Source organism: Vanessa cardui, chromosome 11, assembly GCF_905220365.1.
Source record: "Vanessa cardui chromosome 11, ilVanCard2.1, whole genome shotgun sequence".
NCBI lineage: Eukaryota > Metazoa > Arthropoda > Insecta > Lepidoptera > Nymphalidae > Vanessa > Vanessa cardui.
The window spans coordinates 11,672,076-11,695,977 of NC_061133.1; the positions used below are offsets into that span (position 1 = coordinate 11,672,076).

Below are 23,902 nucleotides of genomic sequence, written 5' to 3' on the forward strand. Positions count from 1 at the left end.
AACAGTTCACAACGAATTGATGCGATCTAATTGGTCGAGAGCTTGATTAATCTATGATATTCAATACGGATTTGTGAAAAAATGGCGTTTTGAACATCGATGAATCTGTTATCGGAATTTTGGAAGTAAGATTAAAGTGCAAATAAGTTATAAAGCATTATACAACAACAACAACAAACAACAACAGCCTGTAAATTCTCAATTCTCGACTCATAGGAAAGGAAATAAGTTATTAAGTGTTATATTGTTGTGTTATCTTAGTAGTGCACAATATAGCTGAGTTATTAGCAAAGGAATATTAGGAAAGGCGTCTGGGTTTGTTTACCTATTTTCCTACTACCATTGGAATAATCTATAGGTGTCCGTCTAGAATGTTGTTTCTTAGGTGCAATATATCAAATAGAATTTGCATTCAACGTTCACACGATAGAACATGCATCTTTATATTCACTTGGAAACGGCTAGTGGATTCTCTTTTTGTTGCAAGATATAGGTCAAAAGTTACCTGACATAAGGTTATTTATTACTGTCTACGGACCTTTTCTTTTGGACGAGTGTCTGTTTTGTGACTCTACTCTTTTTTTTATTGTATTTGAAAAGCGATTTCCTTTGTTTTATAATTCTTTTGAGGATTTCAATGTATTTTTGAGATTTCATTTCACTTTGTGAATATTTTTGTATCAGGTTTTGTCATTGTTAAAGAAATTTGTAGTCAATTTAGTATATTCTGCTTAAACGTTTAGATATTCATATAATATATACAAGAATGTAGTAGTGTTTATACAAAATATCCAGAAAATATCCTCACATTTGATCTCTGAAAGTTATGTAAATTTTATTAATTATTCATATATTGTGTGTAAAGGCCTTTTATCCAGGCTTTAGATGATTTATCAATACTGTGACGTCATCGTATATCTCTGTTATAGACTGGGATATGACTCTTAAATATTATATCCACTGCGGTAGTTGATATATGGAAACATATCTGTCAAGGGTAATAGTGACTTATATGGTAAGTTAATACTGACTTATATGTCAAGGTTTCAAGGGCAATAAATTCCCATTTTGTACGGTGAAATATAAATATTATATGTATCGCAATATCTCTAGTCTCAGTGGGCATATTTATTTCGTTACTTATGACTTGGAGTCAAAGGTAAAAAATAGAAAACATTTCTTGAGAATTGTCATATACTTACTGAGCTAAAAGTGATTAAAGCTCCCTCTCAAGAATATAAACAAAAATAATAACTTGAAAATATCTTCTATGTTTCCAGCGAATGGAAATGTATATGAATTAGACAGAATTCCTCGAGACCTTGAGTTTCGGAACTAACCGCAACAAGTGCTGCATAATTCCGCAGGTAGCTTGTCCTGTAATTTTGGTAATGGCCACTGGGGGCGTACCTAGCGCAGATAAGCGAGACAGCACTGACGGCCGTCGGTCCTCAGAATTCCGTGCCTCGGAACCCAAGGGATGGGACATTCCGAACTCCATGGAAAACACCCTCTGTGGGTGTTTATATTACGCCTTGCGTTTCCCACATCCAATGCTAACTAAATTTCGATGGTTTTGTGCTCATTAGCGCTACCTGCGCGTTACGTGTTTGTTTGTGAAAGTCCTATTACTGCTGTAATGGGCAAAACCGCTCGAATTAATGCTAGATGTGATTATGCGATGTCCGATTGGTGTTGCAAATTTGCAATTGCCTATAATGTAAGCAATTATGTGTGCCCGTGAATTCATTTCACTGTTAATTACATCGTTTCATTATTTATTTTGATGCTTTAATAGTCGTTTAGTTTCACGTAAATATTGAATTATTGTCTTTTTTACACTAATGTACATAAATTATATTACGTAAAGGTATTTTGTCACTAGTAACCAATAATGACTATGTATATCCAATAATACTAACATGACTGTATATTTAAATGTGGGAAAAGATTATCATCTGTGCTTGCCGGTTCTTCTCGATGGAATCTACTTTCCGAACTGGTGGTAGCTTCACTTACAATAGTTTTTAAATGACGATTCAGAAGTGAATAAAGTATATTTTGATTTTATTTGATTTGGCAATTATCGTTCTTTGGGGATGTTTCTCCAATACGAATAAGTTTCTGTGTATTCTAATAATGTATTTATTTCAGATGTTATTTCGTATAATTTCCTTAATGATAACAAACCAGTTATGTAATCACGGAGCTGCTGCAGAGCGACCTGCACAAGATAATCGTGTCGCCCCAACACCTGTCCGCCGACCACATCAAAGTCTTCCTCTACCAAATACTCAGAGGTTTGTTTAATATTTCATTATACTGGAATGCTTTTGAAATAACGCTTTAATGGCTCGAGGAAAATTTTGCGAAAGCTGATGTAAGTTAGGATTAATTTTCACTTATAACTTTCATAAAGTAACGCCGAAATTATTTTTCATTATTACTTATATTCGTCTAAAAACTAACAGTTAAAGTAACATTATTTTTATATTTTAATTTAATATCAACAACGTTTGTCTAGATGAAATACAATTAAATAAAATACAAATATGTAACAACGAGATTCAAATTTATGGAATGAAATTAATACAATATGATTTGGTATCTTTGCTAATTGAGTGTGGTCATAAACAAAGGTAAAATTTTATCAAATTAATTATGACAAAAGGTTCGTACGTGCCAATGTTCGGGTTATTTTCCTTTGGAGAATACAGAGACTGGAGCAAGCCCGTCGTTTTGAGTTTAACGTCTATAAATTCAAGTTTAAAACAAACCAGCTCCCGAGAGTACGACGGCCACGACCAGGATACTCGTAAAGTTAAAGCAACTAGCTCTATACCGGCTTTTTCCATTTCCACCTGGCTTAAATCAATTTAAACTACTAAGAGCTAAAACTTTTCAACTACGCTCATGCTGAAACTTAAAGGTATTCTTGCAATTCACGTTTTAATTATCTTTTTGTCGAATTAATTCTGATCGTTAGTATTTTTAAAGAGTTTCGCAGCCGTTCCGTCACCCGATTTCATATTATTAATTCTTGCAATTATTCCTGTGATAGCAAGAGATTTCCCTCGAGTGAAACGCGCGAAGGGAATCCAGAAAAATGCGATCGTTAAGCTCCCGACGCTCGGAGTTTAATTAAAAACTTTATAGTTGCCTTAGTGGTCTCGGCTCAAGTAAAAGGATAGGCGTCCTTTGACAGCGCCCCGCGACTATCTAAAAATTATGTGCCTACATTACTACGTTAATAAAGGTAATTGAAATGACAAATTGCAAAACAACGGCCAAATTACTCAATAAATAGAATGATTTTACTACACAACAAACGGCCTGTAAATTTCCCATGGCTGGGCTGAGGCCTCCTTTGAGAAGAATATTTGGAACATATTCTACCACGCTGTTCCAATGCGAGTTGGTGGAATGCACATGTGTCATAATTTTTATTATATTAGACCCATGAAGGTTTCCTTACGATGTTGTCCATCACCGTCGAGCACGAGATGAATTATAAACACAAATTAGGCACATGAATATTCGGTCGAGCTTGCCTGGCTTTGAACCAGCAAACATCGGTTAAGATGCTCGCGTTCTAGCCACTAAGCCATCTCAGACTTAATTTTACTAACGATTCTAATAATTGTTAGTAGAAATGAAAGCATAGGTAATGTTTCAATTAATTTAATATTTATACTAAAAAAGTAACATGTACAAAATATCCTGTTAGTGATTGTAAATTTTAACCGTTTAAGTTTAAAGTATATTTCGGCTCGCGATTCGAACTGTCCCATCACGTCGATGCAAAATTCACACTCGTATATTTGTGCACGCACCAACAGTTTCCGTTGATCGTTTCGGTCTCGTCGATAGCACCGAGCTAGGTGTATACGTAGGTATGCTAATGTTGCTCGTTCGATATTAATAATGTATGCGCTGTCCGTTCGGTCGCAACTCGTAAGCCATCGCTACACCGATGGCTTCGTCTTTTATAATATTCAGGTACTTGGAAGATATTTTGATCCTTGAATACCTAACATACAATTAAGGTCATATACCTATATACATTGTCTGTTGTATTAATGTTCTTACTTTGTCTTTATTACTATTATTCTGCCTGCTGTCATCGTCATAATTTTATGTAAGATTAATGATACAGTATGTTGGACATGGATACATATATTCTTACAATTTTGATTTTACCCGTTAACAATTTACCAAAATTGCATCGGTGAGAGGATTATTTTAATTGGTCGGTTTCACATAATTCCAAATTTCAAAATCGTTAAATAAGGCCAGTTAGTTAAAAAGGCCTTAATTAATTTTGTTTATCCAACGAAACGAAGAGATATAATCGCAAAGCCTGTGCGGCGGTAACGAGCGAAATTATGGAAATGCGGCGCGGCCGGCGTCCCGGTCTTTGCGACGCGTGTGTAGCTAGCGTTATTTATGTACTAGATTTTTTCTACCCAGGAAATCTCTGCTCGGTCCTCAGTATAAGCTACTAGGGGTTTATTGTGATAAATGGTCACGGTACGCAAGACCACTTTTCCAAGTGCCTCGACGGAGTAAATTTAAAATATCAATTACGTCTCAGCTGATGCTTAGAATACTAAACAGAGTAGGTCGTTGGGGTATCGTATTTATTGCTAAAACGAGTTAGTGATTTATTGTTTTAAATTAATGGAAATATGTCGAAGACGTTTTCGAATTGAGACTTAAAATTACTGAATGTTCCAGAATTAATCTGTTTATTGATATTGTCGACGACGAATCGTTGTTGATGAAATTTTAACCGCCAAACGCTATTATACTGGGATCTCCCTAATTTATATATACGTCAGCGGATTTGTCGGTACGATAAATATAATGTCTCGTGTTAGTTACATAAAATCTCAGGACGTCAAAGACAAAGGCATTGGAATACGTGTAGTGCTTTGAAGTCTTTAAAGAGAATTCCCTGACGCGTTGCAACCGGAATTTAACGATAGCTTAGTAATCTCTACCTTGCAGTCTCTTTAACTTATTTAAGAAGACGCTAATGACCCAATGGCTGAAAACTCTTCATATTGAGCAATTTGTGTGTTCTGTGTCGTGAGTATCGGAATATTTGTAATTTGCTGTAACTCCTCGATGATTGAATGTTCCGAGTTACATGTGATGATGTTTCAATATTCCATGTCTGTCTAAATACGTCACGTCCTATGACGTTTCATTGAACTGTTGTCAACTGTAGCGACTTATGTTTGGGACGATAAATCATTGTGAATACAACACTTTCAATCTAAAGTAAATAATATCATTCTATGACAAAAGTAGTTGACAAAGGAAAATATTATGGTTATTGGCACTGGTGACAGGAGGGCTGTTTCGTTTCTTGTCCAGAGTATCGCAATTGCGATTCAACGGGGAAATGCTGCTAGCATTTTTGCCGCCATTCCACTCGGTCAAGATTTATACAGTAACCATTTAATTCATATTGATTTAAGGACTTAAATAACTGTTATGTTAGCAAATTGTACAATAGATATTTAAAAAGATTACCTTTATCGTATTATATATTGTAGTAGTAGTAAAGTCTGTAAAGGACGATCGGTCATGATAGCGCAACTGTAAAACGTCCCATTTCGAAGCGGTCACCCTAACGGTGCCCGGTGATGCAGGGCGTTAATTGTGAAAGCCGTTCCATCCTCAGCGTGAGAGCGATGCACGAGCAAGCAATGTTGTTTGCTGCCAGTGCGTGAGCAAACATCACACCCCGGTACTGTTATTCCTTGTGCGATACACTTTACATTCGTGATGCATTTCATCTCAAACCTATACCAGTGATTAAAATTTCTTGTAGATTTTGAACAAGGCCGTTGATGCATAGACATTCTAAAACAACTATTCGATTTATTATTGAAGCAACTGTTCCTAAATGTCTCGCAACTATAATCGTGAAATTAATAACTAACTTTTCCCTTTTTTTTTTCATTTATGTAACTGATCAATGGGATTATTCAATTTATCAATCATAATTTTGGAGTTAATTATTATGACGTTATTTTTTTGTTAGTAGCGTAATAATAAATCACGTGTAACGGTTTATTTCCTTAAATTTGTTTCTAAGAAACAAAGGCTTGTAAACTTAAAAGACACGTCTAGTTCTTCCTTATAACCAGATTAATTATATTAGTCATCTCAACTAAACCACTGGACTAATCGTAATGGAATGTTTCTTAGATGTATGCTGGGTCCTGGATAACATACCATCATCATTATTATATAGTACAAAACAAAGTCGCTTAATGCTGTCTATATGCCCCTATTTAAGCTTAGATCTTTAAAATTACGCAACGGATTTTGATGCGGTTTTTTTTAATGGATAAAGTGTTTCGAGAGGAAGGCTTTTAAATATAATACATATACAATTTAGTAAAGACACACTGATAATATTAGAAGTTTTTATTCTGTTGTCATAGTAATGCAAACGAGCGAAGCCGGGTCGCGGGTCACTAGTGCGTAGATTTACTGAAAAATTAATTCCAGATGGAGACGTAATAAATACATGTAATAATATACATCGGTCAGGGAGTAAATTCGCTAAAATATAAGTAAATAAAGTGAAATTTTATTAGTATCACGTTGACCATAATCAAATGAGTTTAGCTCTTTGTCCCCGCAAGGAGTGAGGACTGCTGATCGTCGCGGTCGGATGCGCGGGCGTCGACCTGTGCTCAACTCTTGGCGGAAGTTTTAAAAATATTTATAAGACATGCAATATTAAATAATTAACTTCTTAATGAAATAGATTTAAATAATAGAGGCAGTGTAGATTATCACAACGTTGTTAATAGATTTGTTTAACAATAACAATTTCACGTGTTTAGTTAAAAAGTACTCTGTATTCTTCATTTAAATGTTGAATTAATAAAAGAGATAAATCATTGTGTTACAATTTAGACCTTAAGACTTAAGTAATGTAAATGTTATTAGCCTTTCTCGAATGCCTTGTATGATTTTTACCTGTTGGTAGAGCTTATTGAAAGACTAATAACACATTCTACACTAAACAGTAATACTTAGTATCGTTGTCTTCCAATTTGAAGAGTCAGTGAGCTTTACAGATGTAAGGGACATAACATCTTAGTTCCCTTAGTTGATGGATAGATGTTGTATGGAACGGTTAATATTACGACGGCTCCAATGTCTTTAAGCGATGATCAGGTAGCTTATTTGCCTATAATGTAAAACAAAAATAATTTACAGAGGCTTTTCTAAACTGTAGTCTGGTACGGAAATGTGCATTTATAAATGAGTTCATATGTTGCAATGTACTGTGCATCGCATGTTCCGTTAGACTAATGTGTGTAAACGTCAGCTTTAATATCATGGACTTTGACTGACGCAAAACGTTAAGACTCCCAGCGTACATAACTCCTCCGGCTAATGTTCCAAGGTATCGTGAGTCACAGGGCAATTGAAGAACAGTATACCAGACAAGATCGTGTTCGTAGTACAATTAGATATTTGTGTGAATTGTAACGATATATTATATGTGCAGTTAAGACCTTTACTAACGAATTATTCTTGATTTTAAAAACGATCTAATAATCCATAGTTTGTTCAATATATAAATTTACTAACTCATTTATATTGAACTTAATCCTACATTGTTCTATTGAGAATTAATGCAGTCGTAATATTAATAATAATTTACTTGTGATTGAAATTAGTATTTCGAGCCAAATGCTGTTTATACCTGTATGACGTCACATCTCGTTTTGTGTATCCTGTTAAAATAGTTATTTAAAGAGCTTCGTATAACTTTCTCAATAAAACGTAAAATGTCTATTTTTCTGTTGGAAGTGGATCGAGTATCGAACTTTGAATCTATTGGTCGCTAGGCGATTTGTTGGCGTTGAACTATAGGGCTTGTTCCGGGAATATTTAATTATATTAAATATATGTCTGTATGTAGATACATTCGATGTTGTGGAAGCGTGTAATTGTTTAAGATTTCAATACGAATGAAGGAATATTGTTCCGAAATTACATTTTATTTTCACGTTAAATTCGAAAATGAGGAGTTTGTCGTCAGGTACACGAAAATATTACTTCCTCTGGGAAATTAAACTCGGGAGGTGGTGAGGTGTCGTTAATTTGTTTTGACGTGGCATCCAGCCCGCTTTGTACGGTTCAGCGGTGACGCGTACGCGTTCCTGCGGGATGGCGCGGATGTCTGATGCTCCTGCCGTCTTAAAACCGCTAACGTTTTCACAACATGTCCACGAAAATGTATTGCGTAATAGCTCTTTCACATTCCTAAACGTTTTTTCGGAAGTTAGTAATCTTTACTAATGCTATAAATGCGAAAGTAACTTTGTTGCTGTTACTCTTTCGCTTCTTTTAGAATGATGATATTTAGAATCAAGTAAGGATACTTTCTTACGCCAAACTCCTGACGACCTAACACTAAAACAACAAATATCGAATAGTCTTCAACCTCCTGCTCTTATCGCAATTTTTACTCAGGCTCTTCGCAGCAAGTCTTCTTCCATACTTCTCTGTCTGATGTCATCTCACAAGTAACATTCTTTTCAGCCATATCGTCTTTCACACAATCCAACCATCGTTTCTATGGTTCCTTTCCTCTATATCCTTCCACGTCCATGCTCCAGACCTTCCTAACAATATAGATCTAGTAGCATATATTTTTTCATTATCATCATATTATACCGAGAGAATACGAAATTTTTCATAAAAAAAACTTTATATCCAGTAGTTGAGTAGTTATTAATTATTTTATTTACAAAATTTTATATCACGCTTTATAAAACCGCATGCTTTCAAATAACAAAAATGATAAGAATCACAGACGCGGCTGTTAAAAAGAATCTACGTTCGTGGTATCTATAATTTATGACTTGGAAATCTGGCGCCGGTTGGAAGTAGCCTCATATATCCTAACTCGAATCTTTCTTACATGTACTCTCGGGGAAAACTGTATAACTGTACGGAACTTTACGTTTCCCTGGTACACTGAGATTCTGGTATTGGCTCGCCGAAAGCGGATCGAACCAGATTTGGATAATATGATGAAATTGTTTTTTCTTTTTATTAACTCTGACTAGATTCGGATTTAAACCGGTTCCTAACAATTGAGTCTCATTTAAATGTTGATGATGAGTAAAATGAACAATGACGTTTATGATACATGTCAATATTCAATGGTCTGTTTTAAAATTGATAGACGATTGTTTTAATACCGCTGTGAAGTAAATTGCGACGGTAATAATTTCAATTAGGTAATTTAAAATATCGTATATTCGTAGGTACGTCTTTTATTGTTAAAATTCTCCTTTGTCTTATTGATGTCTGTTCATTTTCGGTTTTTCTATTCGTGTTAAATGAAATCTAATTTACTATTTCCTAAACCTTCAATGTTTGATCCCTCCAATTGTTCATGATATATTATTTTTGAAGTTAACATTTTATAAGTGGCAGTTCGAAGTTTATTTGAAATGAATAAATAACGAATACTAAAAATCATTTGGATTTAATTTCAGCTACATTGTCTAAAAGTGAAACAATGAAAAAAAATAGTATTTTTTGTGTATAAAATTCAACTTAAATAATCAAATACTGCGTATTTATGTACATAAAACTGTTCTTTTTTTGTTGTACAATTATGTATGTTATTATTGAACAAATAATAAATATAATATTTTGTTACCAGGGTTAAAATATCTTCATTCAGCTCGAATCCTTCACCGAGACATAAAGCCTGGCAATCTGCTCGTAAACAGCAACTGTGTGCTCAAGATATGTGACTTCGGTCTCGCCAGAGTGGAGGAGCCAGACGCAACGAAGAACATGACCCAGGAAGTCGTCACGCAGTACTATAGGTTGGTAAAGGAGCCGTAACGTAGCAGTCGTAAATATGATATAGTTGCATTCGCATGGCTGTGTGTTCCGTCGTATTTTTGGCAAATTTTCAACTTATAACTTTGTCGAATTTATCAAAACTTAAAAGATATATTTTTATAGGTAATGTTAATGATTTACACCTATACATTTATTGCAGGAGATTTTTTTTAATGATTAATTAAATATATTAGTAATTCCGTATGATAAATTTTATTTCATTTTCTTTGAACTCATTTAGATAAGGTAAATTATGTAAATCAATTCCGTGTATAGAAGAGTTGATAGATACTCGAGCTATATTTGTAATGACCTCTATTGTGTAGGTGATAGAGTTCAATTCATTAAATGTAAAAAAGATCAAGCAATATATAAGAATATACCCAATACAAGGTTCTAGATTGGAAAAATTTTTGGGATATACCCAATGATTGGTAGAAATTTAGTTTGATAAATAATAGGGTATTTTTATTTATCTTTATAAATTTAATTACCTGAGCATTAAAACCTAACCGAATAAAATTAATCGAGATCGTCATTATTGTTTAATATTTAATTAAAATAAATTTTAATTTTAAATCAATTATCGATAAAAATAATTGGTCATAATGATTTATTAGTACAACAATTGGTCCGGTCGTCTTACATAAATCGTAACGAAAACCATTGTATTTCATTTGAAGAATGGTCATTGGTTACTTGAATAAATATAAACTGACATCATCTTAACCGGTGCAGTTGCAGTTATGTGCATCCATCACTGCCATCAACATTTAGTGGTAGAATACGTACGACGATTGGAATCGAATCCAACAGTAAATGCATTCCCTAGAAGCGACGCTGACAGCCAGTGACCTGTCTTAAATAGTTCTCAAATACTCTTTGCTATACTATAAATATAAAACCTTCTTGTCTCTGGTACTTGTTCTTTATCAGAAATATTGTCTTTTAAGACATGTATGTTTGTAACACTATTAATACCGCTTTGAGTTATCAAGATCGTGTAATTTAATAAATTCGTAAGAGTGTGCTAATATTTTGGCACTGCTTTGCAGCTTGTCTTAAACACAACGCGTCCGAGTTCATTGATCTGGCGTTCTTCCCTCTCCAAAAAATATTTATATGAAACCATCTGGGCGCGGCTTTAGACTTACTTAAAACGACCCGGGTCTATGCACCTTCTTTACTCTAGTTTAAAACGGACTTTCCGCTTTACAACCCCACGTCAACCCCAAAGCATACATACGGGCATGTAAATGATGATGAACGATTTAATCATATATCGACCATTAAATAAATAAATATTTAAAAAACGAACTTCAATTTTGAGTTTTTAAACGATTATCTTTAAATGCTTCAATCGATTCTAAAAATTCAACGTTTTGAAATACAATCTTGCTGCTGACGTTTTATTTGGCGTTTTATCTTTCTAAAGTAAACGTGAAGTGATCGTCGAATGAATGAATGACCTTTGCTCCGCTGACCGCGGTTTTGAAAGTCGGCCACGGCTAGCTCATCTTACTTTACGCGGTTAGTGCATAATATATTGTGAGTCGTGATTTCTATCTTTGCATAACGGCGTCTTGGATGTTCGACTCGAATCGTATTGCGATTTATCACGATCGAGTTTTGTTGTTATTTCGTTTTTGTTTTCGTGTTTAGGACTAGTCCGCAATGCGAAATTTTCTCGTTTTATACTAGTAAACATATGTATGTATGTATATATATACACATACATATGTGTGTGTGTATGTGTACGCACGCGCGATTTGAAATTCGCGGAGTAAAAATCTGGTTGGATAAAAATTTGACGTGAACGAGTTTGGAATAGGATTAAATCGTCTGTTGTTTTTTTCGCAACCTTAGACAATGTGTGTTCGATTGCACCGGCCATGACTTACGGCCATTATCATGACATTATACTTTAATTCTATTTGACATTAAAACTTTTTAATGAACAATACAAATCCAAGAAACAATTTATTATATTGATTTATACTTGAAGTATCTACCTAATTTATTTAATAGCTATGTTTTCCAATTATATATAAATTGTTATTGTTAATAAATAATTACTTATTAATATGTTTTGTTCTTGTAATTAGTTGTGAGAAACTTTTTTTTCAATACCAATACTCACAATTAAATATGTTAGTAAGAATGTTTTCATGATTTTTTATAATTTAATTTTATGATATGTACGTTAAGTCGAGATGGCCCGGTGGTTAGAACGCGTGCATCTTAACCGATGATTGCGGGTTCAAACCCAGGCAAGCACCGCTGATTCATGTGCTTAATTTGTCTTTATAATTCATCTCGTGCTCATCGGTGAAGGAAAACATCGTGAGGAAACCTGCATGTGACAAATTTCATAGAAATTCTGCCACATGTGTCTTCCACCAACCCGCATTGGAACAGCGTGGTGGAATATGTTCCAAACCTTCTCCTCAAAGGGAGAGGAGGCCTTTAGCCCAGCAGTGGGAATTTACAGGCTGTTGTTGATATCTACGTATATTTTACGTATGCATAATATGTTAATTCCGTGATTATAGGGCGCCGGAAATCTTGATGGGCGCGAACCACTACACGGCCGCGGTGGACGTGTGGTCTGTGGGCTGCATATTCGGCGAGTTGCTCGGTCGGCGCATACTGTTTCAAGCTCAGAGCCCCGTGCAGCAGGTATCTATGGATTAATTTAGCTATTGTTATATAAATAGTAAGTATGTGATATAAGATGTTTGGTAAATAAGAATAAGTACCTGCTCATTGGATTTGTCGTCCAGTATTTGATGATTAGAAGCCCCAAATGTGTTCATAACAAATGTGCATGACTATATATTTATCCAAATTTAATTTTTGGATTAGGGATATCAGGAGTATTATATTAATGTTCTCTTAGTATATTATGTTGTAACTGCATTTACTAATATGATATCTAATAAATATATATATCCCAATAAATAATAAAAAGGGGGGTAAAATGTGTTTATATTAACTGGCAATCCTATTCTCTACACATTATTTCTCTATTATGACGACCTCCATTGTCGCGTGGTGTGTACACCGGTTTTCATGGGTACGCCACTCTGAGGTCCCGGGTTCGTCCCGGGTTCGTCCCGGGTTTCGGGGCCCGGTCGAGTCGATGTAGATTACCATTAGTTTTCTACGTTGTCTTGGGTCTTGGTGTTTGTGATACCGTCGTTACTGCTGATTTCCATTACACAAGTGCTTAAGCTACTTACATTGGGATCAGAGTAATGTATGTGATGTTGTATCATATTTATTCATATTTTATTTATTGGAAATCTACGTCATCACGTCTAATAGGAGTATTATACAATTCCAGCTGGAGCTGATAACGGAGCTGTTAGGCACGCCGTCGCTGGAGGACATGCGTTACGCGTGCGCGGGTGCGCGTGCGCACATGCTGCGCCGCGCGCCGCGCCCGCCCGCGCTCGCCGCGCTCTACACGCTCTCCGTGCAGGCCACGCACGAGGCCGTGCACTTGTTGGCACAGGTGAGCTTACCTACACGCTATTAAGGTGACACCACACGTCAGGAGAGGCAGCGGACGTGCTGCGAAAGCGATCCCGCAGCATCCCCGATTACTTGGTGGTAGGGCTTTGTGCAAGCCCGTCTGGGTAGGTACCACCCACTCATCAGTTATTACCGCCAAACAACAGTACTCGGTATTGTTGTGTTCCGGTCTGAAGGGTGTGTGACTACAGGCACAAGGGACATAACATCTTAGTTCCCAAGGTTGGTGGCACATTGACGATGTAAGGAATAGTTAATAATTCTTACAGCGTTAATGTCTATGGGCGTTGGTGACCACTTACCATCAGGTGGCCCATATGCGAGTCCGCCAACCTATACCATAAAAAAAAATCTCCGTTTCCTTGCTGATGGCGACCATTGCATGGTTTTTAGTGACACCCACCCCCCCAGGAGTCGGGTATCTATGAAGATTTGCCGTGCGTAAAAAGGTGCCACCACACTTTAGTTATGTGTTTTAAGTTTTTGCCTTTAGAAAAGATAAAATTTATTTGGTCGATTATAAGTTTAATTCAAACCAAGAGCGAGTAGCCTACATGCAAATACTTATTTAACTTTCGAAACGCACTCTACATTATTCATCACAACAGACAAAGTAACTACCATTTTGTAACCACTAATTGCTACGTCATTTTTGATATTGAGGGGGATGATTTTATTTGAAAAATTATAAAGGCTACCAAATTTATTATTTCTTGCAGAATATAGTAATATAAAAATAATTATGTACCGGTCTAGTCACGACTATTAACGATAAACGAATTTCTATTTTTAAAATTAATATCCAGTGCATGTGCTATTATCGCACATGATAGAAATTTCTCGAAATATAATGTAAATATAAATTCTAAAACGTGATACGACAGACACTCGTACTGTTCCATTGTTCATGTCTGTATCAAAACACGCGACTCAGTGTACGCGACAAGCGCACGTGTTGAAATCGGACACGTTTTGCGTTGTCTTACTGTCAATTTCAAACTTTAACGTTTTTTTTTTTAGTAAAGAATTGTATAAAAATAATTTTTCTTCTCGAACCTATAGTATAGAAATATTAAATTAGTTTAGATTCAATGCAGATTATTAAATCGTTTATTTTTTTTTAATTAGGATTTTTATGTGATTTCGTAAGATATCCCGATTTATTTATCACAACTCATTTATCAACTTGGTTGGTTGATATGTATGAATAATATTGTAAATTCAAATTCGTTTATTCAATTCAGAAGAATAAGAACTTATGTAACAATAATAACAAAAAAACTGCATCTGGCTCCAAAATGAAAAATGAAACGATACAAGCAAGAAAGAATAAAAACAATACTTTATTATAATAATTATTGTAAGACGTCAGATAAGAAAGGAAGGCACTATCTGATTGATTCTTAAAATTCAAACGAATGCTCAACATTTCTTTTTTCAAGTTTTTTAAGTTTCAAAGAAAAACTAGACTAAACACTGAATATGAAATTAATCACGCTATACCATCTTATGATAACACCCCCCCTTTTCTCTGAACTGCTAAGGGGTTGTCCATTAATCACGTGATCTTTTTTTAGCATTTTTTAACCCCCACTCCCCCATTGGTGATACTTAGTGAGGTTTAAGACTACCCCCCCTCCCCCTTCTCAACATCACGTGTATTTTTAGTACCTACAACGAATCTTATTTTATTCTAAAATTAAGGACCATATTTGTTTAAAAATCGCGCATTAGACGAAAAAATAAATACACGAGATATCTTACTACACCCCCCCTCCCCCTTGTGTTATTTTCGTGATTTTTATCAAACCCCTCCCCCCCCCTTTCAAGCCTAACGTGATTAATGGACAACCCCTAATCTACTCTTCTACGGTTTGTATAAAAAGTTTGGCTTAATATCGATTAGTAAGGAGGTGAACGTTGATTTCCAGATGCTTGTGTTTGACCCGGCCAAGCGCATATCGGTGGTTGACGCGCTTGCGCACCCGTACCTGGAGGAGGGGCGGCTGCGCTACCACTCGTGCATGTGCAAGTGCTGCTACAGCGCGCCGCCCGCCGCGCGCCACTACTCGCCCGACCTCGAGCCCGTCGCGCCGCACGCCTTCCACGACGGCTGGGAGCGGAAGCTCACCTCCGTGCACCAGGTCAAAGGTAACTTACAGCAGCACTGACCACTGTACTCTTGAGTATGGAATACGGCGTTGTAGCGATTGAAATCCAATCAAGTACCGTCATTTTGTCAATGCAGGCAAATATAGTACGACACAACTTAGATGTAGCATCGGCAAAATTCGTAAAACCGATCACATCCGAATTGAGTACGCTATCCCAAATTATCAATGTTTATTTCTCATGCGAATATAGTCTTTGCACAAACGTAATAACTTGTAATATGATATGACCTAATATATTCGTCAATTTGACGCGTCGATTTACATACACTTGCTTTCACTGACGCGTGAATCTATAGCGACGAATAGCGTCGAATGGCGCGATAGGGAGCTATTTCTATTGGTCGTGTAAATCGGCAGTAATCGGTTTTATTTTCATTCCATTGCATTTTCCGATGCTACATCTAATTTGAGTCCTACTATACATGTCTGCCAATTCGGATTCGTCGTGCCCATCTATATTAATATTATAAATGTGAAAGTAAGTCTATTTGTCGCTCTTTCACGACCAAACTGCTGAACCGAATTTTGGTTGAAATTTGGTATGAAGCAAATTTCACCAAGAAATGACATAGACTACTTTTTTGCCTAACACATGAGAACCAACACCCTAAAACGCGAACGAAACTGCGGGCGACTATTACAGTTACATTTATTTTTTTCTAATATTTAAAAGTGCTTACAGTTACTGTTAAGTGTAAAATGTTTTTTTTTTTTTAATTAAATAAAGAAGTCTAGTAGAATTTGACTAAAAATACTAATTGAATTACTAATTAAATCCGCAGAAGAGATCCACAAGTTCATAGCTGAACAGCTTCAAACCTCGCGGGTTCCGCTCTGCATCAACCCGCAGTCTGCGGCGTTCAAGAGCTTCGCAAGGTAAGGCGCCGCCCGCAACCCACCGCAACCAACCGACACTAGGTGATTTCTTTGCGATATAACCTACTGCCGCCCCGACTGTGGCCGACTGACAACGTTTCACCGCGCTAACCTTCCAACTTATCTATCAAATGTGGATGAGAATTAGTATTAATGATATTGTTCGATGAGATGAAAAAATGTTGACCTTCGGCCACAGTCGGGAGGCATCATACGCTGAGCTATATAGCGACCACCCCGCACCCATATTCGGCCACGCTACTTAAATTCTGACGTGTGGACAACCCAGCTGTTACTTAAGGTCTTATACAGTCGAAGCGAATTCTTTTGTATAATCCAATAATTTTGTATACTTTTTTAGTTGTTGATTATTGAATAACATTTGATTCCAGGTTGTAAGTATTGTGTATGTAATTTGGTTTTGTTGTTAAATTTTAATAAGAGTTGTCTGCACGTCTTGTTAACGATAATAAAACAGACTAAAGCAAATGATCATCACAACTACGTGTGGCACACTAGTGCCTTGTGTTCTCGTAATGTGCGTATTATACCGCATCGTAATCCCTACTTAGTACCGAAAAATATTACACATGGTGGTCGCAAAAGTAAGCCTATGTCGAGATGCCCCCCCCCCCCTTCCCTCATTCCGTAACCGCCTTCCGTAGTTGTTTTGCAGTGTAGGTAAAAGTACCTTGTTTACCTTTTGTATTTTAACACGACGCGCCTTCGGGCCGACTTTGCAAGCCCGTTTTGTGCATGGGTTTTAATTTTTTTTTCATCTGTTTTCTTTGATCCGCTTCCGAGCGATAGTTCTGACCACCGCAGTTCAAGCGACATCAACCCTCTTGAAATGGTGGTTCGCGTTTGTACTAGACGAGAGATTAGACGTAATAACGTTTTGCTTTTTTTTCTGTGTTCGCGGCAGCCGTAGAGCGAGTTCGAAAGCAAAAGTTTGTTCCCCTTTCAAGACTGCGGCAAAAATTCTGCTGTTATCGCCCGTGATATTTCTGTGCGCAGCCTAGCGCGCCCCCCCAGTAAGCGCCCGCACGCCCTTGTGTTGTCCATCTATATGTGTACGCGAACGCCGTTCGACAAGGCACTTTTATGTTCTCGAATAGTTTATCGACCCAATTAAAAAAAAAAAAAACTCTTCGAAATTCAAAAATTTGGGGTGTATTGCAATCGATACGTAGTTCTTAAATTGTAACGAGTGTTGCCTTCGCGAACGGATGTCGTTCGTAATTTCAAAAGGGTTGATCGTTGGATAGTCTCCGCTCCGCACCGGTTCGGTTGCAATGCATGAGGAATACGATTTTGCGATACGATCGTTTGCGATTATGCATTATCGATATCGATTATTCAGATGCCCACATTCTTTCATCATTATATCATACATATAACCCATCATCTTTAAAAAAAAAACATTTCAAACTAAACAATCAATATCAACAAATTAAAAAACATCATAATCGTAAAATAAAATGCAGAACTTTATCAGAACAATAAATCATTAAATATATAATGGATGATAGTAATGTGGGTACAAGAAATAGGAAATAAATAGTTCAAATCGCGCAACAAAACAGTTCCAAGTACTAAGGGTTGAATGCCAATGTCAGATATGGGAGAAAATATCTGCAAATTGTTTACAATTGAAACTGTTTTCGAAGAAATTGTACCTATTCTACAAAACTACTTATTGCTTCTCAACTTTGCACCCTATCGTTACTCGTTTACGTTTCAAATTCGCAAACAGTTTCAGTTTAAATCCTCTGTCCTGGTATTTAGTGCATGCGTAGTCAGTGAGAACAGTGCCAGGCACTCGGTTGTGGTGATATTGTGTTTACACTTCATAAAGTAGTTAAAAATGTAGTTTGATTTGTGATGCAGTTTTGCTGTTAAGTCTTTTATTATCATAGACGAAAATTTTAAACTCTGATAATTTTCGATTCATGCATGGTCAAATATAAGCTCCGTGTTGGATTCGAACGTATATACTTAATAACTTGAATGCTCAAAATTGGGGTCTGCATGATGAGAATCGATTTGGCATATACGGAGTCCAGCACGGAGGCCGGGGCGGGGCGCGCCGCCCGCAGACCCGTGTAACCGCGCGCTCGTTGCAGCTCCACCGTGGCGCACCCATCCGAGCTGCCGCCGTCGCCGCACCAGTGGGAATGACGCGAGTCCAAGCGCGGCTTCGACAAGCGGCGCGCCGTATATAACGACACGCGATAGCCGACCTTACGTCTTAGCGCATTACGCTCAATATACCATGCCCTATGTTATGTAGCCCGATTTCTTTGAGGATCGCTTCTGATTTCAATGTACCAGTGCAGATGTCGCCGTATGATGATTGTACTCATTAAAATGGAGGTAGAGACATCTTATTAGAAAGTGTATTAATTGTACATTGTAACAACGCTTTCTGTTAATGCATTTCATATACGTACGTGTATCAGGCCATTTGTGTACAGGCATAATCGTCTTTAATTTAAAAAAATACTGATTGAGGCTCATCTAAGATATTTGACAGGAGGAAATCTTGATGTGCGAGTGACATATTATAGTCATTATTCGCTTGGTGTGACCATAGCATTACATTACACACGGTGTATTCCATGTGAATTACATTATTCGCATTAAGTGCGTCACAGGACGAATATTAAGACTTGCTTAATATCTTGATTAATCGATTTTTTTGACGAATAGATATCGATATTTTGATAATCGATTCACGTGTCAACGATTGCTGTAACGAATGCGGAAGTGAATATTAATCCTCAAGACTTTTTAGTCACGAGGAAAATAAAAAAAGTAAGTCTTTTTCAATTTGAATCGATAATCGAATTTTAACAGAGATCTCACTTATGTAACTCGACTCGATTCAAAAATATGAAACCAAGTGATAAGTCATAATCGTATTATCATGATTAATGTGCGTTCTATGCGATTTTCGATGGGCAAGTTAGTCTTGTAATATTAATTGAAAGACGATCTTACGTTTCATTAAATTAAATCAACAAATATAATGCATTTAAGACCTATATTCATTAGTGAGATATGATATAATTTTAACTTAACTTCTACATTGCTCTCGTCAAAGTTGAAATAGTAAAGCAGATTACCAAAATTGAAATATGTGGGTAGTTTTAAAATATCCGCTATAATAATGCGTCCACGATAGATCTGTGTATTTTTGACGTTTGACAATTTCAAATTTAAAAATATCTATTTTTATAACAATGCCAACTTAAAATACATTTTGTTCTTCCGATTTGACGTTTAAATTAATGTAAATAATACAACAATATATGTTGCAAGGTCCGACTACTGAAAGACGTCAGGAATGTATTTTCTCGGTCTGACGTGAATGGCTGGACTTTGCGTTTAAATTTTGATATATCTGTTACCATACTTTGGTTATTAGTTGAAATTTGTGGTTACTGCTTTTCATTTTGGGATCGTAGCTTCATCCCTATCTACAAACTTTGAAAGAATTGAAAACCAAATTTTTGAAAATATCCTGTCAAACCATACAAACTTCTAGCTTTATAATATGGCTAATATTTACAGAGACGCCAAATACTAGGAAAACTCATTTGTGTCTGATGAAAGATCTAAGATCTTTGAAAGCACGTGGTCACCATAAAAACAGGATGGATAATGTTCATATAATTTGTAATAATTGATACACAATCATCATTAGATAACTCCTCGTATCAAATAAAGCTATGTGCATATGTCTAATTTACTAAGTCTTAACTAATGTATACAGGACTTAATGTTATAGCAAATCTTTTACCAAAAATTTCGAAAAATGATGATTATCAATTGGCATTAACTTAAATGAATAAAATATGTAATAATTGTGAGAAAAGGCGATTTGAATAACTTGAAACGTATAAAAATAGCTACCAAATTTAATGTGTACTGTTTCGATTCTTAGGTTAGGTTTAGGTTACGGTTAGTTTGTGAATATAGCCTTAAGTTGTAAGGGCTTGGGACGATAATTATGGCAAAGAAAATGGAATACTAGCTCACGTTATATTACAATGTATATATTAGCAGGCGTTCCATCTTTGTCTGTTCTTATGTAAGACACTGTGCGTGAAAGAGATAGATAATATAAGTGTTTACACAGGTTAAGGGAAACATTGTACTATAACGCAAGTTAGGTTTGATACAACGAAAGAATCGCAGATTAAAGGTGAATGAAATGCGAAAGATTTGTTAAAGAAACTTGATGTGATGTTCAGTGTAACCGATTGCTTTATATGTAGGTAGGTATAGATATACATACGAGGATTTGTCACATCTGAACGACCAAGCAAACACTGACTGTAATTATATGTAAACAGTAACGTTTCGGTCGAAATTCGCGAAGTAAAAGCGACCTCAGATATAAATGGAGTAAAATGGAACACAGTCGCATGCCCGCTCAGGTGTGATCGATGCTCTATTTGCGATTCTATGTAGTATACGCGTGTGTGTGCCTGACTGTATGGACATTGCAAGCAATAAAACGTTGCAATATAATATAGCGGTATTGCATTAATTTTATCGATCAATTTAATATGTTTTTTTTTTGTGTTTTTGTCTATCTGAAGCCTCGTACAGATTCCGGCTTCGTACTTAATATAGATCGCAGTCTCGTGCCAATTCTGGAATCTCGACAGACCGCAGTCTGTACGGAGCTTTACTTTTATAATAAGCTTACTCTATACACCATTGTATGTAACATTGACTGAACATTTTTACGTAGTTAGGTTAGTTTAGAATTTATTAAAAAATACCCGAAACACAAGGAAATAGTAAGGAAGAAATATGTACTATCTGCGCCGTAGTGTATATTATTGTATAGTGATGTAACTTTAACTGATACATATTGAATTCAAGCATTTATAGTGTATTAGACGTATTACATGTAACTGTGTGTTAGTGTGCGTGACACGAGTGTCGATATACGATAATTTCATTTATCGATATCGATGTTTCCATTTGTGTTTAATTTAGTATACGTTCTGCATCACGCTGCTAACATAATATAGCATAGGGGAAACTGTGTGCATGTCAAGAGACGTAGCCTTAAAACTAGTTCAAAGCTATATAAAATATAATTAAAAAAAATAAAAATAAAAAATATGTAAATAAATGAGTAGTGTTAGTTAGGCTCTTGTATCGATTGAGCCCTTGTAATATCCCGCACGATTAGGTTGGCGAGTTTGGTGTACCGTAGCAAGGGATAATGAATCTTATCTTATTATACATAAGGATCGGTTTAATTAAATCCGACGTATCTCATGTTACGGTACGATCAAATACGATTGATGGTACAAAAGGAAGCGTGTCTGCGTTCACTGATAAAGTACACGCACTATGACTTGATCAATTTAAACAGTTGTATTATTTACTAAACACACTATTGAAAATATATCAATTTATATGAAAACTTTTTTCAGCAACCTCTTATTTGGTGGCAATTTGAATACGGAACATTTTAGCAATCTCTTAATGGAACTGATATGAAATTAATTTGCGAACACTCTCTAATACATTATAAAATATTTTGGTCGTTTCGAGTTCGAAAAGTGAATTGAAAACTGAGAACTCGAGAAACTCCACCCTCATTGAACCCTGGTGTAGTTTTCCGTCTACTGATCTCTATAGTATTTTCTCTCGATTTGATCACGACTTTAATTTGCTTCTAGTATTTTTCAGTTCACTCATAGTGCTTGTACTTATATGGCGCGCGTTCAGACCGCTACGGACCCACCTTGCCTTAACTCAGAAAACTGTCACTGTGATCCGTTAGGTGTAGTTATTTGACTCAATCACACCTCCCGCAGTCAGTGTGACTTGTATAGACAATTGTATCTTTATTATTATACGCTTTCCGATCGCTCTTACATTTGACTGTTTACAAAACGAAAGTCGATGACGTCAGAACCCATACACGATACGTACAGAATAAGTGATTGCATCAAGTGCGAGTAAATATTAAAATGTTAGTTGTTAAATATCCGATTGTCCAATGTAAATATTTAGCGTCGATCGGCTTTTCTTGGTCACGTGTCTTCTACATTACGATAACACGCCTCACGTTTTATGTAATATGCGTTTTTCGTTTCCAGACTTTCAGAGATCTCGTATATTTTAAGTTCTAACACGATCGTTTGAGCGCACGGTTTTTTAGTTCTTAAGGCGTCACGTTTCTGTTCCTTTATTACGTCAACGCTGATGCACCGACGCGTCCGAGAGGCGCGTCTCTTACGCTCTTTTATCCTGTAAATATTAGGAAACGAGATAAGATTTTTAATTTCGTATTAATTAAGCCTCTGCCCTTATTTGTGTTCTTTAATCAATTATTCGTCTATTTACTTATAATGAAAATAATTAAAAAAAAAATACAAAACAATCGCTCGATCGTAAGACACACGATTCGTTTTTAGTTTAACTTACCAGTAATGTAAATAGTAGGTATTCTGTGCACTGATAGTCGTGATTAAGGTAAACGTAATTTAGAATAATATCGAATGGCTGTATCGATTAATATAATGCCCAAAACATGTTCACTTAATAATACTACGTGTATTAGGAATGTTTGCTTTGCGATAACGATACTTATCGACATTTACGTGTATAATAGTTTTAGTTTATTTGTGTCGCGATGGACTCGTTAGGTATTGGGGTTTATTTGAATTATTGAAAATAAAAAAAAGGTAAAATAACAGAAACTGGACCTTGTAAATATATTTGATACGTGTTTCTGTCGTGTACGAAGTTAGTTGCATTTTACCATTGTTGCAAACTGCCAAAACTAATGTAATGATTTTGTAGCGTCGTGTCCACGGCAACACGGATAATATGCAACCTGTCTCACAGCAGTTTATAATTTTGTAATGTATACCGATCGTATGTAAAACGGTTAACTTTTAATTATTAGAATTAACGTAAGTTAACATAGAATAGATGAAGTGTAAATGTTTAGACTTACCGTTGTTCTGATATATGTTTAACTCAGTTTATTGCTATCCGTCTTGATGTTCGTTTAAGATAATCCCAAAGAGGTTTTATTTTAAGAAGCGTACACATTCCTTGGAAACTTCTCGATTGATATTGACAAGTGCAAAATACAGATAATTAATACGACCATAGATACAAATGTCAAAGTGACAGCTAAGTTCCTAATCAATATGTACGCTTGTTTTTATACAATTATGGAATAGTCTTAATATGTATAAATATGTAAAGATTTTGTGTTGTGTTCGAGCAATGAACTGAGCTGAATGTTATAGAATGGAAGACAGTTTGTAGTTATCTGTGTAGTCGGTAGTGTAGCGGGCCCCGGCGTAGAGCTGTAACATCCGGGCTCGACACTGTAACAATAAAACTATTGCATAAATATA

The 23,902-nt window shown here is 35.9% G+C and overlaps 1 protein-coding gene across 2 annotated transcripts in view; it reads left to right on the forward strand.

The window, feature by feature from the left end:
• The window catches only part of LOC124533324 (serine/threonine-protein kinase NLK), a 120,444-nt gene extending 96,542 nt beyond the window's left edge, over positions 1 to 23,902 (forward strand). Inside the window, exons 4-10 of one of the 2 annotated variants that reach the window (XM_047108523.1) lie at positions 2,194 to 2,300; positions 9,719 to 9,887; positions 12,459 to 12,585; positions 13,253 to 13,423; positions 15,375 to 15,594; positions 16,400 to 16,493; positions 17,419 to 17,946. In XM_047108523.1, the coding sequence (XP_046964479.1) occupies positions 2,194 to 2,300; positions 9,719 to 9,887; positions 12,459 to 12,585; positions 13,253 to 13,423; positions 15,375 to 15,594; positions 16,400 to 16,493; positions 17,419 to 17,515 (985 nt within the window). In that variant the 3' untranslated portion in view covers positions 17,516 to 17,946. Of the gene's footprint in view, positions 1 to 2,193; positions 2,301 to 9,718; positions 9,888 to 12,458; positions 12,586 to 13,252; positions 13,424 to 15,374; positions 15,595 to 16,399; positions 16,494 to 17,418; positions 17,947 to 18,619 lie in introns of those variants that run through there. The other variant, XM_047108524.1, reaches the window with a different exon arrangement.